A 20,037-nucleotide genomic window follows, 5' to 3' on the forward strand; every position below is an offset into this window, starting at 1 on the left:
AAAGAACTGAACACTGAATAACAGCGAGAATGAACGAAACCGAAACAGTTCTGTCTGGTGCAGACACACAAAAACAGAAAACAACTACCCACAAAACACAGGTAGGAAAAGGCTACTGCCTTAAACTGCCTCTGATTGAGAACCACACTCGGCCAAACACACAGAAATAGAAAACATAGAACAAAACATAGAATGCCCACCCCAACTCACGCCCTGACCAAACCAAAATAGAGACATAAAAATGATCTCTAAGGTCAGGGCGTGACAGTCAACCCCCACCAGTCCCCCTCTGTGGGTGAGATGGGGTCTGGTTGAAGTCATTTATTGCAAAGCTGATCTGACCTATTTGGATCCTCACTGGACAGTCAGGGCACCAGAAGGTGGGATTGTCTGACTGTTGCTCTCATGCCAGCTGCTCTAGGGTGTGTGTGTATCAGACAGTCCCAGTGGGTCAGAAATCCCAGGTTAATCAGAAGAGTAAGGAGAGGAGCTGACAGCCGTTTGTCTGGCGACGACGTGATATGCACACGATGACACTGAAACGTAACACACAGCCGCTCCTGCAAATCAGAGGAGAGAGAGACAAAGACAGAGAGAAAGTCAGGGAGTTTATTATATATGTTCTACATTCTACATGTGATTCAGATTATACATGTTCTACATTCTATAAATGATTCAGATTATATATGTTCTACATTCTATATGTGATTCAGATTATACATGTTCTACATTCTATAAATGATTCAGATTATACATGTTCTACATTCTACATGTGATTCAGATTATACATGTTCTACATTCTATAAATGATTCAGATTATATATGTTCTACATTCTATATGTGATTCAGATTATACATGTTCTACATTCTATAAATGATTCAGATTATACATGTTCTACATTCTATATGTGATTCAGATTATACATGTTCTACATTCTATATGTGATTCAGATTATACATGTTCTACATTCTATATGTGATTCAGATTATACATGTTCTACATTCTATATGTGATTCAGATTATACATGTTCTACATTCTACATGTGATTCAGATTATACATGTTCTACATTCTATATGTGATTCAGATTATACATGTTCTACATTCTATATGTGATTCAGATTATACATGTTCTACATTCTATATGTGATTCAGATTATACATGTTCTACATTCTATATGTGATTCAGATTATACATGTTCTACATTCTACATGTGATTCAGATTATACATGTTCTACATTCTATATGTGATTCAGATTATACATGTTCTACATTCTATATGTGATTCAGATTATACATGTTCTACATTCTATATGTGATTCAGATTATACATGTTCTACATTCTATATGTGATTCAGATTATACATGTTCTACATTCTATATGTGATTCAGATTATACATGTTCTACATTCTATATGTGATTCAGATTATACATGTTCTACATTCTATATGTGATTCAGATTATACATGTTCTACATTCTATATGTGATTCAGATTATACATGTTCTACATTCTATATGTGATTCAGATTATACATGTTCTACATTCTACATGTGATTCAGATTATACATGTTCTACATTCTATAAATGATTCAGATTATACATGTTCTACATTCTATAAATGATTCAGATTATACATGTTCTACATTCTATATGTGATTCAGATTATACATGTTCTACATTCTATATGTGATTCAGATTATACATGTTCTACATTCTATATGTGATTCAGATTATACATGTTCTACATTCTATATGTGATTCAGATTATACATGTTCTACATTCTATATGTGATTCAGATTATACATGTTCTACATTCTATATGTGATTCAGATTATACATGTTCTACATTCTATATGTGATTCAGATTATACATGTTCTACATTCTATATGTGATTCAGATTATACATGTTCTACATTCTATATGTGATTCAGATTATACATGTTCTACATTCTATATGTGATTCAGATTATACATGTTCTACATTCTATATGTGATTCAGATTATACATGTTCTACATTCTATATGTGATTCAGATTATACATGTTCTACATTCTATATGTGATTCAGATTATACATGTTCTACATTCTACATGTGATTCAGATTATACATGTTCTACATTCTACATGTGATTCAGATTATACATGTTCTACATTCTATATGTGATTCAGATTATACATGTTCTACATTCTACATGTGATTCAGATTATACATGTTCTACATTCTATATGTGATTCAGATTATACATGTTCTACATTCTACATGTGATTCAGATTATACATGTTCTACATTCTACATGTGATTCAGATTATACATGTTCTACATTCTATATGTGATTCAGATTATACATGTTCTACATTCTACATGTGATTCAGATTATACATGTTCTACATTCTATATGTGATTCAGATTATACATGTTCTACATTCTATAAATGATTCAGATTATACATGTTCTACATTCTATATGTGATTCAGATTATACATGTTCTACATTCTATATGTGATTCAGATTATACATGTTCTACATTCTATATGTGATTCAGATTATATGTGTTCTACATGTTATTCAGATTATACATGTTCTACATTCTATATGTGATTCAGATTATACATGTTCTACATTCTATATGTGATTCAGATTATACATGTTCTACATTCTATATGTGATTCAGATTATACATGTTCTACATTCTATATGTGATTCAGATTATACATGTTCTACATTCTATAAATGATTCAGATTATACATGTTCTACATTCTACATGTGATTCAGATTATACATGTTCTACATTCTATAAATGATTCAGATTATACATGTTCTACATTCTATAAATGATTCAGATTATACATGTTCTACATTCTATAAATGATTCAGATTATACATGTTCTACATTCTATATGTGATTCAGATTATACATGTTCTACATTCTATATGTGATTCAGATTATACATGTTCTACATTCTATATGTGATTCAGATTATATGTGTTCTACATGTTATTCAGATTATACATGTTCTACATTCTATATGTGATTCAGATTATACATGTTCTACATTCTATAAATGATTCAGATTATACATGTTCTACATTCTATAAATGATTCAGATTATACATGTTCTACATTCTATATGTGATTCAGATTATACATGTTCTACATTCTATATGTGATTCAGATTATACATGTTCTACATTCTATATGTGATTCAGATTATATGTGTTCTACATGTTATTCAGATTATACATGTTCTACATTCTATATGTGATTCAGATTATACATGTTCTACATTCTATAAATGATTCAGATTATACATGTTCTACATTCTATATGTGATTCAGATTATACATGTTCTACATTCTATATGTGATTCAGATTATACATGTTCTACATTCTATATGTGATTCAGATTATACATGTTCTACATTCTATATGTGATTCAGATTATACATGTTCTACATTCTATATGTGATTCAGATTATATGTGTTCTACATGTTATTCAGATTATACATGTTCTACATTCTACATGTGATTCAGATTATACATGTTCTACATTCTATATGTGATTCAGATTATACATGTTCTACATTCTACATGTGATTCAGATTATACATGTTCTACATTCTATAAATGATTCAGATTATATATGTTCTACATTCTATATGTGATTCAGATTATACATGTTCTACATTCTATATGTGATTCCGATTATACATGTTCTACATTCTATATGTGATTCAGATTATATGTGTTCTACATGTTATTCAGATTATACATGTTCTACATTCTACATGTGATTCAGATTATACATGTTCTACATTCTATATGTGATTCAGATTATACATGTTCTACATTCTACATGTGATTCAGATTATACATGTTCTACATTCTATAAATGATTCAGATTATATATGTTCTACATTCTATATGTGATTCAGATTATACATGTTCTACATTCTATATGTGATTCCGATTATACATGTTCTACATTCTATATGTGATTCAGATTATACATGTTCTACATTCTATATGTGATTCAGATTATACATGTTCTACATTCTATATGTGATTCCGATTATACATGTTCTACATTCTACATGTGATTCAGATTATACATGTTCTACATTCTATATGTGATTCAGATTATACATGTTCTACATTCTATATGTGATTCAGATTATACATGTTCTACATTCTATATGTGATTCCGATTATACATGTTCTACATTCTACATGTGATTCAGATTATACATGTTCTACATTCTATATGTGATTCAGATTATATATGTTCTACATTCTATATGTGACTCAGATTTGCCTGAGTCACAAAGTCTTGTTTGTGAACATCAAAAGTATTTTCTGATTGACTGTAGATTTACTGTGATTTTATTTATGTCAAAGCCATGATAGAGGTATTAAAAAATGTACCTGTTGATTTATCGTCAGAGAGAAACAGCTGTAGTGTTGATGGTTCCAATTGGCACCGTATTCCCCATGTAGCCCTGGTCAAAAGTAGTGCACTATTTAGGGAATAGGGTGCAGTTTTGGGATGCACACTAGGAGTCTAACTTGCCCTGCATTTGGATTCCTGTAGTTTCGACACAACACTTGTTTACCAGATATTCAGAAACTAAATAATCCACTGTGCCCGAGGCCTTGATGTACAGTAATCCCTGCTTGACATTCCTCAGACAAGAGATGAGAGAGGGAAAGAGTGATGAGAGAGAGAGGTACCAAATGTATGTGGACACCTGCTTGTCGAACATGTTGTTCCAAAATCATGGGCATTAAAATGGAGCTGCTGTAACAGCCTCTTCTCATCTGGGAAGACTTTCCACTAGATGTTGGAACATTGCTGTGGGAACTTCCTTCCATTCAACCACAAGAGCATTAGTGAGGTTGGCCACTGATGTTGGGCGATTAGACCTGGCTCGCAATCGGCGTTCCAATTCATCTCAAAGGTGTTCGATGGGGTTGAGGTCAGGGCTCTGTGCAGACCAGTCAAGTTCTTCTACACCGATCTCAACAAACCACTTCTGTTTTAAGATTTCCCTACACTGGAACTATGGGACCTAGCTCAAACCATGAAAAATAGCCCCAGACCATTATTTCTCTTCCACCAAACTTTACCGTTGTCGGTCAGGTAGCGTTCTCCTGGCATCCACCAAGCCCAGATTAATCCGTCGGACTGCCAGATGGTGAAGCGTGATTTATCACTCCAGAGAATGCGTTCCCACTGCTCCAGAGTCCAATGACGGCGAGCTTTACGCCACTCCAGCTGACGCATGGCATTGCGCATCGTGATCTTAGGCTTGTGTACAGCTGCTCGGCCATGGAAACCCAATTCATGAAGCTCCCGGCGAACTGTTCTTGTGCTGACGTTGCTTGTAAAGGCAGTTTGGAACTCGGTAGTGAATGTTGCAACCAAGGGCAGACGATTTTTATGCGCTACATGCTTCTGTACACGGCAGTTCCGTTCTGTGAGCTTGTGTGTCCTACCACTTCATGGCTGAGCCATTGTTCCTCCTAGACTTTTCCACTTCACAACAACAGCACTTACAGTTGACCGGGGCAGCTCTAGCAGGGCAGAAATTTGACAAACTGATTTGTTGGAAAGGTGGTATCCTACATGACTGTGCCACGTTGAAAGTCACTGAGGTCTTCAGTAAGACCATTCTACTGCTAATGTTTGTCTAAGGAGATTGCATGGCTGTGTGTTCTATTTTATTCACCTGTCAGTAACGGTGTGGCTGATTTTGCCGAATCCACTCATTTGAAAGGGTGTCCACATACTTTTGTATATATAGTGTATAATTCAGTACAGTGAAATCACAACAGGAAACATTTCCTTCGTATGTTTCCCTCAATGGCGGATCCAAGCCAGGAGGAAATTATCTGAAGGCAAACTACACACACATGCACACGCACGACCACAAATGATTTGCTCAACCTGAAACATCTGCTCAGTCATCTATCTGAAGATTAGAAACAGGAAATCATGCAGGCGAGGAGAGGGACAGCCTGCCATGCCAATCAATGCTCAATTGCTGTTAGATGTGGGTATTAAGTATGAAGTGGACTTGTTGGTTTTATTGAAGGTTCCTAGATGCCGTCTCCTGCTGTTGTGTCCTTGATCAAGACACTTAACCCCGAAACTGCTCCAAGGGTGCTGCACCGTGTCTTTAAGGTCTGGGTGTCTTAGGGGGTTAGGAGAAAACCAAAATACAAATAGCTGTGTCTTTAAGGTCTGAGTGTCTTAGGGGGTTAGGAGAAAACAAAAATACTAATAGCTGTGTCTTTAAGGTCTTTAAGGTTTGGGTGTCTTAGGGGGTTAGGAGAAAACTAAAATAGTAATAGCTGTGTCTTTAAGGTCTTTAAGTTTTGGATCTCTTAGGGGGTTAGGAGAAAACAAAAATACTAATAGCTGTGTCTTTAAGGTTTGGGTGTCTAAGGGGGTTAGGAGAAAACAAAAATACTAATAGCTGTGTCTTTAAGGTCTTTAAGGTTTGGGTGTCTTAGGGGGTTAGGAGAAAACAAAAATACTAATAGCTGTGTCATTTTAGACAATAAGTTATCTTCTTCTTCCTCTCTTCCCTCTCCTCTTGGTTGACAGTGATAACATCCTGGTTCTGGATATCTTCTTTGAGGCTCTGAACTACGAGACCATCGAGCAGACGAAAGCTTACGAGTTCGCAGGGTTGCTGGGTAAGAAAATGCTGGTCAGCAGTTGATTGGAAATTGCTGAAAAAAATAGCAAATACAGTTATTATAAGTTTTAATGAAATTGATTTTAACCACCCTGAGGTGTGTCGTTATAGCTGAGTACAACATTTTTCAATTATGTTTTAGCCTGTGAATAAAAACATGAACTCAATATTACTTCATTTACTATGGAACCTACGTTTCAGGTTTCAGACACAAAGGAGTTGCCTGAAAAATGTCTAATATTTTTCATCATGTATATTTTCATCATGCATGTTTCATCATGTATGTCATGTGTTTTCAGGTGATATTGGTGGTCAGATGGTTCTCTCCATGTGTTTTCAGGTGATATTGGTGGTCAGATGGTTCTCTTTATGTGTTTTCAGGTGATATTGGTGGTCAGATGGTTCTCTTTATGTGTTTTCAGGTGATATTGGTGGTCAGATGGGTCTGTTCATTGGAGCCAGTATCCTCACCATCTTGGAGCTCTTTGACTACCTATATGAGGTAAGCCTTTGTTTTGTAAATGTAAAATGTTTCTACGTTTCCTGTCAGATCTTTCTTCAAAATCTTATCCGGTGTGTCCTGAAACAGTTTATGTCTTGGGGTTTTGCTTGCATCTAGGTTTCTTAGAGAAAGTTTGCCTCTAGGTTATGGTAGTATATATGTCAATGTAAATGTAAATATCCTTCATTTACATGATTTCCTCAGGGCAATATGTCTAGTTAAGTGCTAGACAGACACAGGCCTTAGAACCAGTCAGCCACACGGAACTACCTGTATCCCGTTGAAACTAGCCGCCCACTTTAAATCGAACCTGCAGAGCATTCATTTCCAGGGGTCTGAAAGCAGCTCATCTCTCTCAGGCGCAGCACTGTTGACTGCATGAACATTTTTGTCATATTGTAGTTGTGATTCAGGTAGGATGCTTCTGTTGCTGTCGATTTGTATCAGAGCAGCAACCTCCCTGGGTAGAATAGCTGCCTGTTCAACAAGGATGTCTTTCTGTTTACTGTATGTTCATGTACTCATAATTAATTCTATCTATATAAAATAAAACGTACAAATAATGGAATAATTGGAATAAACGGGGATCAGTAGCTTATCTCATTATTGTTAACATTACTGACACTGGAAATCATGGCTGTGTATGTACCATCAATTGTCTTTGAATGATATAACTTTTTCTTCACTATATTCATTTGTCTCAATACGAATCCAGTAATAAAAAGGGAAACCTGTTCACCAGCAGTTTGTAAAAGATAAAGGAAAACAGATGAACAGTCAGTTGGCTGCATTCCAAAAGTCTGGTTCTCTGAGGCACTGCTTCAAAGACCAGCTACTGTGTTTGCTTGTTTGCAGGTGATCAAGTACAAGCTGTGTCGGTGCTCAAATAAGAAACACAAACGCAGCAACAGCAACGACCGGGGAGCAGCTCTGAGTCTGGAGGACGTCAAGCGCCATGTCAGTAGGCCAGCTCTATCTCTGGCTAAGTATTTGCAGTGTCTGGAAAAATTGTTGGACCGAGACAGGGTAGATAGGGGGGGGGGGGGGGGGGGGGGGGGGGGGGGGGGGGGGGGGGAAAGACAGTGAGACAAAAATAAATAAAAAAACAGAGAGAGAGTCACAGTGATAAAAGGGAAGGTGAGAGATTGTGGAAATGGTTTCAATTTAATCACGGATGGTCTGTAGGAACGGCCTAGTGGGTTTACAATAAGAGCTTTGGATGACAGCTTCTGATTTTCAAGTGTACACTCTTAGTGTTAGGTTCCAAAAGGATTATTTGGCTGTTTCCTTTATGGTTCCAGGGAGAACCCTTTTTGGTTTCACATAGAACCATGTAGAACCCTCTGTGGAAAGAGAGAGAGAGAGATGGTTGGTTCGCTGCATGGAGTTATATCATCCTCCTTTACCCTGCATTCCTCTGTTTAATCCAGCCTGTTTCATCTTTCTTACCCAAAATGGCACCCTATTCACTACTTTAGACTTAGTAGTGCACTATAAAAGAAAAGGTTTTTGGCAGTATTTTCTCTTTGGTTTCTTTCCACTACAGTATGTTCACTCCTCTCTACTACCGGAAGTCTTATTCTTGTCTGTGTTTCCTTTTCGCTCATCTCTCGGGCTCTGTGTGAGAACCTCTTATTCCTGTCTGTCCTTCCTGTTTGCTCATCCCTCGGGCTCTGTGTGAGAACCTCTAATTCCTGTCTGTCCTTCCTGTTCGCTCATCCCTCGGGCTCTGTGTGAGAACCTCTAATTCCTGTCTGTCCTTCATGTTCGCTTATCCCTCGGGCTCTGTGTGAGAACCTCTTATTCCTGTCTGTGTTTCCTGTTCGCTCATCCCTCGGGCTCTGTGTGAGAACCTCTTATTCCTGTCTGTCCTTCCTGTTCGCTCATCCCTCGGGCTCTGTGTGAGAACCTCTTATTCCTGTCTGTGTTTCCTGTTCGCTCATCCCTTGGGCTCTGTGTGAGAACCTCTAATTTCTGTCTGTCTTCCTGTTCGCTCATCCCTCTGGCTCTGTGTGAGAACCTCTTATTCCTGTCTGTGTTTCCTGTTCGCTCATCCCTCGGGCTCTGTGTGAGAACCTCTTATTCCTGTCTGTCCTTCCTGTTCGCTCATCCCTCGGGCTCTGTGTGAGAACCTCTTATTCCTGTCTGTGTTTCCTGTTCGCTCATCCCTCGGGCTCTGTGTGAGAACCTCTTATTCCTGTCTGTCCTTCCTGTTTGCTCATCCCTCGGGCTCTGTGTGAGAACCTCTTATTCCTGTCTGTGTTTCCTGTTCGCTCATCCCTCGGGCTCTGTGTGAGAACCTCTAATTTCAGTCTGTCTTCCTGTTCGCTCATCCCTCGGGCTCTGTGTGAGAACCTCTAATTCCTGTCTGTCCTTCCTGTTCGCTCATCCCTCGGGCTCTGTGTGAGAACCTCTAATTCCTGTCTGTGTTTCCTGTTCCCTAATCCCTCGGGCTCTGTGTGAGAACCTCTTATTCCTGTCTGTGTTTCCTGTTCGCTCATCCCTCGGGCTCTGTATTAGAACCTCTTATTCCTGTCTGTCCTTCCTGTTCGCTCATCCCTCGGGCTCTGTGTGAGAACCTCTAATTCCTGTCTGTCCTTCATGTTCGCTTATCCCTCGGGCTCTGTGTGAGAACCTCTTATTCCTGTCTGTGTTTCCTGTTCGCTCATCCCTCGGGCTCTGTGTGAGAACCTCTTATTCCTGTCTGTCCTTCCTGTTCGCTCATCCCTCGGGCTCTGTGTGAGAACCTCTTATTCCTGTCTGTGTTTCCTGTTCGCTCATCCCTTGGGCTCTGTGTGAGAACCTCTAATTTCTGTCTGTCTTCCTGTTCGCTCATCCCTCTGGCTCTGTGTGAGAACCTCTTATTCCTGTCTGTGTTTCCTGTTCGCTCATCCCTCGGGCTCTGTGTGAGAACCTCTTATTCCTGTCTGTCCTTCCTGTTCGCTCATCCCTCGGGCTCTGTGTGAGAACCTCTTATTCCTGTCTGTGTTTCCTGTTCGCTCATCCCTCGGGCTCTGTGTGAGAACCTCTTATTCCTGTCTGTCCTTCCTGTTTGCTCATCCCTCGGGCTCTGTGTGAGAACCTCTTATTCCTGTCTGTGTTTCCTGTTCGCTCATCCCTCGGGCTCTGTGTGAGAACCTCTAATTTCAGTCTGTCTTCCTGTTCGCTCATCCCTCGGGCTCTGTGTGAGAACCTCTAATTCCTGTCTGTCCTTCCTGTTCGCTCATCCCTCGGGCTCTGTGTGAGAACCTCTAATTCCTGTCTGTGTTTCCTGTTCCCTAATCCCTCGGGCTCTGTGTGAGAACCTCTTATTCCTGTCTGTGTTTCCTGTTCGCTCATCCCTCGAGCTCTGTGTGAGAACCTCTAATTTCTGTCTGTGTTTCCTGTTCGCTCATCCCTCGGGCTCTGTGTGAGAACCTCTTATTCCTGTCTGTGTTTCCCATTCGCTCATCCCTCGGGCTCTGTGTGAGAACCTCTTATTCCTGTCTGTGTTTCCTGTTCGCTCATCCCTCGGGCTCTGTGTGAGAACCTCTAATTTCAGTCTGTCTTCCTGTTCGCTCATCCCTCGGGCTCTGTGTGAGAACCTCTAATTCCTGTCTGTCCTTCCTGTTCGCTCATCCCTCGGGCTCTGTGTGAGAACCTCTAATTCCTGTCTGTGTTTCCTGTTCCCTAATCCCTCGGGCTCTGTGTGAGAACCTCTTATTCCTGTCTGTGTTTCCTGTTCGCTCATCCCTCGAGCTCTGTGTGAGAACCTCTAATTTCTGTCTGTGTTTCCTGTTCGCTCATCCCTCGGGCTCTGTGTGAGAACCTCTTATTCCTGTCTGTGTTTCCCATTCGCTCATCCCTCGGGCTCTGTGTGAGAACCTCTTATTCCTGTCTGTCGCCTTTCTTCTTTCCTCCATTTTTTCTGATCATTTGTTCACTTCTCTCCCCTCAGACGCCCTGTGAGAACCTGCGTACGCCGGGTTCGTATCCTGCCAACATTCTTCCTCACCATCCAGCACAGGGAAACTTCGAAGACTTCACATGCTGAGCCAATCAGGAAAAAGCAGGAAATACCTGAGCCAATCAGGACAGGAGGAAGGAGGAATAACCTGGCTGGCAGTATGCAACCAAAATCAACCATACAACAAGAATATCTGACGTGAACGGATTCTCAATATGGAAACTTTTCTTACTGTCTGAGAGGAGGGGGAAAATATCAACAATCACAGCAATTACATTAAGAGAGAAGAAGAAGATTTTTCCAAACATAAATATCTGTAAAAGTTCCAGAACATTTTTGGGAATTTGGAATCATAAAAGTAAATCCTGAATGTTCTATGTCTATGTCTGGAATAGAACCAGGAAACGAAGACTCTACTCTTCAAGATCACACTGCAAATATGGACTTCTCACTCTAAAACAGACAGATATGGGAAATGTATCTAACTAGTGTACAGACACAGCACTGTACAAAAAACATCAACAGAGCCTCATGCCTTTATAACAGCCAACACCTGGCTGTCAGTTGCTAATGGCTGGCCTATTAGGATAGTAGTATGATGGGGATCAATTCCATTTCAATTCAGACAAATAACTTCCCAAATTGACTGAATTGGAATGGAATTGACCCCAACCCTGGTCAGTGGAGAAATGTTGTGCTTCACTCAACTCCACTGTAGATATAGCACCGTAACTGCTGTGATGCTTCGTAGGGGTACAGTTCCAATAAGAGTCTCTGTCTGTCTTGAGAATGTAGCTCCACAATGGGTTACATCAATAACAACCAAGATGAGTAGTGGAAGCATTTAGGGAGAAGGTAGTAGAGAGCTCTACCATTTAGTAAAAACGTAATGGTGAACTTTTCAGGTCTCATCTTGTAAATGCATGCTTGTATATCGTCTTCTGCATGTATTACCTTTTTTTTAAATGGTTTAATTATTTTTCATTTGCATTATTGCTGCCAAGTTTGCCTCGATCATACAGGAAGAAGATGATGCTCCCCTCCTAATAGTGCGTGTGCGTGCGTGCGTGCGTGTGTTTGTGTAATGAAATGTGTTGGTTTGTGTGACCAGCCTGGTTGAATCCACCAGATAGCAGCTGAACCTCATTCCAACAACACGCCTTGTTTCATTAATCCATGTTAAATGTGTGCCCTATCCTATAATCCCAAATCATCCCCTAGCAACTATGCCGTACGTACTTGTATGGAGACAATTCCACCTGTCACAGACAGATCTTCCACATTGTGTACACCTATCCAGTCCTCTCAGTTCTACAGTGCCTAGGGAGTAGTAGGGGCTACGGTTTGACATGGGATTTAGGAATGACTTGTGAGACGTGTTATTTCCAGTCTATTCATTTACTCATGGTCTTGACTGACAATAAGGGGTGTGTGGGAAGTTTTCCAGAAATCAGTTCATTTTGGTTTCCCTTGTAATTCTGTGCGGGTTTTGAAATGTTCTGTATCTGTGTTCTAGTCGCAAATATGTCATTATCAAAGCACAATTACACCGATATGTAGAGGTGATGATGTAAAAGAAAAAGTCGATGAATTCTTATGTATATTCTCATAATACCAAGGTTTTTTATTATTACAGTGTAGCAGTTTTTTGGGTTTGTTTTCTTTGCTACAGAATAGGGTTCGAGCAACTTTCCCAACATTTCCAGGTTTTTTTCAGAAATCCTCGGAATCAGGAGGGAATCTTCCGGCTGGAAATCCTTCGCCCGGGATTTCCCGGAAAACCTGGGAATTTGGGAAAAGTTGCAGGTATTTTGTAACCGTATTACATAAACATACATATTGCCTGATAGTCCAGTCTCCATCAGGTTACCGACTGTTCTATTTATCTAACAAAGCATATTATAATAAAAATGTAAATATCATTTTGAACATGTATTATTCCATGGAGGTCTCCTTTCTTGTGTGTGTGTCAGAGCCGTGTGTGTATAGGTGGCAGGAAGTCAGGCGCAGGAGAGTAAAACGAGTGTAATGGAGTCTTTTTAATATGTCCACTAAACAATGCTCCAAAACACTAAATATACATACATAATAAACATGGGTACGAGGACCCATTGCGCACCTATACAACCACCTATACAACCACCTATACAAACACCTATACAAACACCTATACAACCACCTATACAAACACCTATACAAACACCTATACAAACACCTATACAAACACCTATACAAACACCTATACAACCACCTATACAAACACCTATACAAACACCTATACAAACACCTATACAAACACCTATACAAACACCTATACAACCACCTATACAAACACCTATACAAACACCTATACAAACACCTATACAAACATAAACAACTCTGACAAAGACATGAGGGGAAACAGAGGGTTAAATACACAACAGGTAATGAATGGGATTGAAACCAGGTGTGTTCTTAGGACTGATAGGGTTAATAAGACTGTTCATTTTTAAACCTTGCTTCATTTGAAGAGAAGGGTGGGTATTTCAGTAGTTGCACACCATTTCAGAAGTTGCAACAGTTGCACAACCCAACGTTAGTATTTGAGGAGGGTATTTCAATATAGTTGACACAACAATGTTCGTTTTTGAAGGGGGGGGGGGTATTTCAGTATAGTTGACACCACAACGTCAGTATTTGAGGGGGGGGGGGGGTATTTCAGTATAGTTGACACCACAACGTCAGTATTTGAGGGGGGGGGGGTATTTCAGTATAGTTGACACCACAACGTCAGTATTTGAGGGGGGGGGGGGGGTATTTCAGTATAGTTGACACCACAACGTCAGTATTTGAGGGGGGGGGGGGTATTTCAGTATAGTTGACACCACAACGTCAGTATTTGAGGGGGGGGGGTATTTCAGTATAGTTGACACCACAATGTCAGTATTTGAGGGGGGGGGTATTTCAGTATAGTTGACACCACAGCGTCAGTATTTGAGGGGGGGGGGGGGTATTTCAGTATAGTTGACACCACAACGTCAGTATTTGAGGGGGGGGGGGGGTATTTCAGTATAGTTGACACCACAACGTCAGTATTTGAGGGGGGGGGGGTATTTCAGTATAGTTGACACCACAACGTCAGTATTTGAGGGGGGGGGGGATATTTCAGTATAGTTGACACCACAACGTCAGTATTTGAGGGGGGGTATTTCAGCATAGTTGACACCACAACGTCAGTATTTGAGGGGGGGGGGGGGTATTTCAGTATAGTTGACACCACAACGTCAGTATTTGAGGGGGGGGGGGTATTTCAGTATAGTTGACACCACAACGACAGTATTTGAGGGGGGGGGGGTATTTCAGTATAGTTGACACCACAACGTCAGTATTTGAGGGGGGGGGGGGTATTTCAGTATAGTTGACACCACAACGTCAGTATTTGAGGGGGGGGGGGGGGTATTTCAGTATAGTTGACACCACAACGTCAGTATTTGAGGGGGGGGGGGTATTTCAATATAGTTGACGTTTACACCATAACGTTAATTTGAGGGGGATATTTCAGTATAATTGCAGTATTGTTGACACAACGTCATTGGTATTTTGCGGCTGCAGTACTGAACTGCAGTAGAAATGTAATTATACTCTCAGCTGCAGGATGACAACAGGATGGATAGGAAATATCCTGAACAGGAGTTTTATCGAGATTGTCAGTGGGCCAGCCCTGATCTCACTATGATTTTACAGTACATCCATCTGTTCTGTTCCCAGTTCCAACCAACTGTCAGCTTCAGTTTGAATTTTTGGTTCAGTGATGCAGCACCATTGGTAGGTTGGTTCATCCTTTTCCATCAGATAGGATTTTGAGTCAGAGCTTCACTAACTTTCTAAAAGGTTTATTTTTTAGCAATAAGGCCCGGGGGGGGGGGGGGTGGTATATGGCCAATATACCACGGCTAAGGGCTGTTCTTAGACTGGTTACCAATGTAATTAGAGCAGTAAAAATGTATGTTTTGTCATGCCCAAGGGATGCGGTCTGCTATACCACGGCTTTCGGCCAATCAGCTTTTAGGGCTTGAACCACCCAGTTAATATTTGCTATTAGTTGTTGTCTTACCGATGTTATTATAGTTTTTATTATCAAGGCATTACACATACTTGGGTGGTCCCCTTCCGTGCTGCTACACACACCAGAGTCAGCCTGCCTCTCAAGGTACAGAGGCTTATAGGACTTTCTCAGATGTAATGAAAACTTTCAAGGCTCAATAGATGCAATTAAACTTGGTTTAAAATTAGAAATGATAAGGACGTCCCTCACAGCCCGGCCCTGTTACAGTCATTTTCCCATAGAGCTACTTTCAGGTACCAAGGTATTGTATCCCAAATGGCACCCTATTCCCTATATAGTGCACTACTTTTGACCAAAGCCCAAAGGGCACTAGTCAAAAGCAGTGCACTTCATAGGGAATATAGTGCAATTTGGGATACAGTCAAGGTACCAAGGTACTGTAGCTATGTGATTAATAGCCTGCTATAGCCTGCTCACCACTATAATTTGCAGAGTGTGACTGATTATTATCTTGGCTATCACTCTGGATGGATGGACCCTCCCGATTGCAGCAACCACCAAGGTATAACAATAGTGATAATGAGATATAAACCTCACCTCATCATTCATCTAGTGTAACAGGTTCTTGTAACACACACATGTGCGGACACACACACACACACACGGGGCAAGCTAGGGCTCCCATATAATGACTTAGGGAAATGTCCCTTCTCAGAATCTCTGTGATAATTTTTTACCTCACAACGTTCATTTGTTTGCCCTCTATTATATTAGCCAGGCAAATAAAAAGAGTAATGAGGGATACCTGATGTGTGTCTTTGTCTGCTACTAAAAAGACTGGATGAGGGGGGAGGTCAGTAACAGAGGACTGTGAGGAGAGGATGGGTACATCCCAAAAGACACCCTATTCTTTATTTAAGTGCACTACTTTTGAACAGGGTCCATAGGGCTTTGGTCAAAAGTAGTGCACTATATAGGGGGTTAGGGTGCCGTTTGGAACTGAGACGAGGAGATGCTGCCAACAACCAAAACTCAGTGGGTGCACTGTGTTGCATTCTGATGAGGCGATGCCTGTGTCTTCGCTCTTCGGCCTACATTTCATTCCAAGAAAGATGTTCAATTTCCTTCTGCACTCGCTCATGTCCTTGACTGGATCTAAGACAACTGGGTAGGTGGAACTAAGCAATAGCTGCACCTAGTTTCCTGCCAGGTTGCTTTCACTTATCCAGTCCATTCAGATCTGTGAAGGGAGGGAAGTGAACAATGGGGAACATCTTCTTGGAATGAAGTGCAGTCCATGTTGCTACCTTAGAGTTACCTTGAATAAAGACAGTCCTACAACTGAGTCATTGTTATAGTAAGTCATGGTAGTGTAGATAAATGTGCCCATTGTACTGCAACATTTAAGTCACTGTAACCTGTAAATTACTGTTCGTATTGTTTTTACATCCATATGAGTCATCCCTGACATCTTACGAGCTCCAACCCGTAGCACGTCTGTAACCTCTAAATTACTGTTCGTATCGTTTTTTACATCCATATGAGTCATCCCTGACATCTTACGAGCTCCAACCCGACTGTAGCACGTCTGTCACCATAAATGCTTTGAAAACAACTAGGGCTGTGACGGTCATGACATTTTGTCAGCTGGTGATTTGTCTCATGGTAGTTGACCGGTAATCTACATAAGCCTAATTTAGGCTAATCTCTGGCTTCCACGGACAGCCTACAAGCCACTGATGCAGACCTTTGGAACATCTACATTTTAAAGAGTCTAATAAATCCATGTGATATAGTCTACACCTTCACAATAATATGAATTATTTATTTTAGACAGGTCTTAAGAAACATGATATGAAGAAAATGTAGCCAATTTGTGAAGAACAGAATAGCATACTCTGAGTTGTCCTTATGTTAGGTCCTGATCTGACTATGCCATATGGCTGTGGGTTACACTATTTCATTTAGCAGACAAGATTTGCTTATAATTCCTGTGGCTTTATTTTATAGTAAGAACAATACAATTGAACATAGCTGAATACAATAGAAAGGATATTTTTCTCAAACAATTTTTGAGGGAGTGATTTTTGAGGGAATGATTTTTGATTGAGTGATTTTTGAGGGGGTGATTTTTGAGGGAGTGATTTTTGAGGGAGTGAATTTTGGGGGAGTGATTTTTGAGGGAATGATTTTTTCCAGTTTCTTCACCTGCAGGAACGTCTGAGACCAACCACCTGGACAGCTGATGAAACTGAGAAGTACTTCTGTCTGTAATAAAGCCCTTTTGTGGGGAAAATCTCATTCTGATTGGCTGGGCCTGGGTCCCAAGTGTGTGGACCTATGCCCTCCAAGGCACAACCATGGCTGGGCACCTGCTCTTGATTGCATATTCACTTTACCCCTACTTACATGTACATATTACTTAAATTACGTCAACTACCTGGTACCACTGGACATTGACTCAGTACTGGTACTCCTTGTATATAGCCTCATTACTACCTGGTACCCCTGCACATTGACTCAGTACTGGTACTCCTCGTATATAGCCTCATTACTACCTGGTACCCCTGCACATTGACTCAGTACTGGTACTCCTCGTATATAGCCTCATTACTACACCGTAGCCCTGCACATTGACACACTTTACAGAACATATTGTTCTATTTATCAGTATATACTTTCTCGTCACATTGTTCAACTTAGGTTTTATTGTCACGTAGACCAGAAAGTTGCGGTGAAATGTGTTGTTTTCCAGGGTCAGCCATAGTAGCACGGCACCCCTGGAGCAAATAGGTAGGATAGAATAGAATAGATAACAACATAGGTAGGACAGAATAGAATAGATAACAACACAGATAGGATAGAATAGATAACTACATAGGTAGGACAGAATAGAATAGATAACAACATAGTAGAATAGAATAGATAACTACATAGAATAGAATTGAATAGATATCTACATAGAATAGAATAGAATAGATAACAACACAGGTAGGATAGAATAGAATAGATAACAACATCGGTAGGATAGAATAGAATAGATAACTACATAGGTAGGATAGAATAGACTAGATAACAACATGGGTAGGATAGAATAGACTAGATAACAACATAGGTAGGATAGAATAGATAACTACATAGGTAGGACAGAATAGAATAGATAACGACATAGTAGAATAGAATAGATAACTACATAGAATAGAATAGAATAGATAACTACATAGAATAGAATAGAATAGATAACAACACAGGTAGGATAGAATAGAATAGATAACAACATAGAATAGAATAGATATGTACATAGAATAGAATAGAATAGATAACTACATAGTAGAATAGAATAGATAACAACACAGGTAGGATAGAATAGAATAGATAACAACATCGGTAGGATAGAATAGAATAGATAACTACATAGGTAGGATAGAATAGACTAGATAACAACATGGGTAGGATAGAATAGACTAGATAACAACATAGGTAGGATAGAATAGAATAGATAACTACATAGGTAGTACAGAATAGAATAGATAACGACATAGTAGAATAGAATAGATAACTACATAGGTAGGATAGAATAGATAACTACATAGGTAGGACAGAATAGAATAGATAACAACATAGTAGAATAGAATAGATAACTACATAGGTAGGATAGAATAGATAACTACATAGGTAGGACAGAATAGAATAGATAACAACATAGTAGAATAGATAACTACAGTTGGCAATATTTCTCTCTTGGAATAGCCTTCATTTCTCAGAACAAGAATAGACAGACGAGTTTCAGAAGAAAGTGCTTTGTTTCTGGCCATTTTGAGCCTGTAATCGAACCCACAAATGCTGATGCTCCAGATACTCAACTAGTCTAAAGAAGGCCAGTTTTATTGCTTATTGAACCAGCACAGCAGTTTTTCAGCTGTGCAAAAGGGTTTTCTAATGATCAATTAGTATTTAAAATGATAAACTTGGATTAGCTAACACAATGTGCCATTGGAAGACAGGAGTAATGGTTGCTCATAATGGGCCTCTGTACGCCTATGTAGATATTCCAATAAAAATGGAATTGTGACTATGGAATTGTGACTATGACTATTGTAGCCGTTTCCAGCTACAATAGTCATGTACAACATTAATAATGTATACACTGTATTTCTGATCAATTTGATATTATTTTAATGGACAAAAAATGTGATTTTCTTTTTAAAAAACAAGGATATTTCTAAGTGACCCCAAACGTTTGAATGGTAGTGTACATGTAGGTACATACACACAACCAGTAGGTCACATGTCAGTACATACACACAACCAGTAGGTCACATGTAGGTACATACACACAACCAGTAGGTCACATGTCAGTACATACACACAACCAGTAGGTCACATGTCAGTACATACACACAACCAGTAGGTCACATGTCAGTACATACACACAACCAGTAGGTCACATGTCAGTACATACACACAACCAGTAGGTCACATGTCAGTACATACACACAACCAGTAGGTCACATGTCAGTACATACACACAACCAGTAGGTCACATGTCAGTACATACACACAACCAGTAGGTCACATGTCAGTACATACACACAACCAGTAGGTCACATGTCAGTACATACACACAACCAGTAGGTCACATGTCAGTACATACACACAACCAGTAGGTCACATGTCAGTACATACACACAACCAGTAGGTCACATGTCAGTACATACACACAACCAGTAGGTCACATGTCAGTACATACACACAACCAGTAGGTCACATGTCAGTACATACACACAACCAGTAGGTCACATGTCAGTACATATACACAACCAGTAGGTCACA

At 39.8% G+C, this 20,037-nt stretch overlaps 1 protein-coding gene across 3 annotated transcripts in view; it reads left to right on the forward strand.

The window, feature by feature from the left end:
- The window catches only part of LOC109879093 (acid-sensing ion channel 1), a 345,520-nt gene extending 332,428 nt beyond the window's left edge, over positions 1-13,092 (forward strand). For all 3 annotated transcript variants that reach the window (XM_031825723.1, XM_031825721.1, XM_031825722.1), the window contains 4 exons: positions 6,618-6,709; positions 7,134-7,213; positions 8,069-8,170; positions 11,151-13,092. In XM_031825723.1, the coding sequence (XP_031681583.1) occupies positions 6,618-6,709; positions 7,134-7,213; positions 8,069-8,170; positions 11,151-11,246 (370 nt within the window). In that variant the 3' untranslated portion in view covers positions 11,247-13,092. The remainder of the gene's footprint in view (positions 1-6,617; positions 6,710-7,133; positions 7,214-8,068; positions 8,171-11,150) is intronic.
- The last annotated feature ends 6,945 nt before the right edge of the window (positions 13,093-20,037 follow it).

This window comes from Oncorhynchus kisutch, linkage group LG5, assembly GCF_002021735.2.
Source record: "Oncorhynchus kisutch isolate 150728-3 linkage group LG5, Okis_V2, whole genome shotgun sequence".
NCBI classification, from domain to species: Eukaryota; Metazoa; Chordata; class Actinopteri; order Salmoniformes; family Salmonidae; genus Oncorhynchus; species Oncorhynchus kisutch.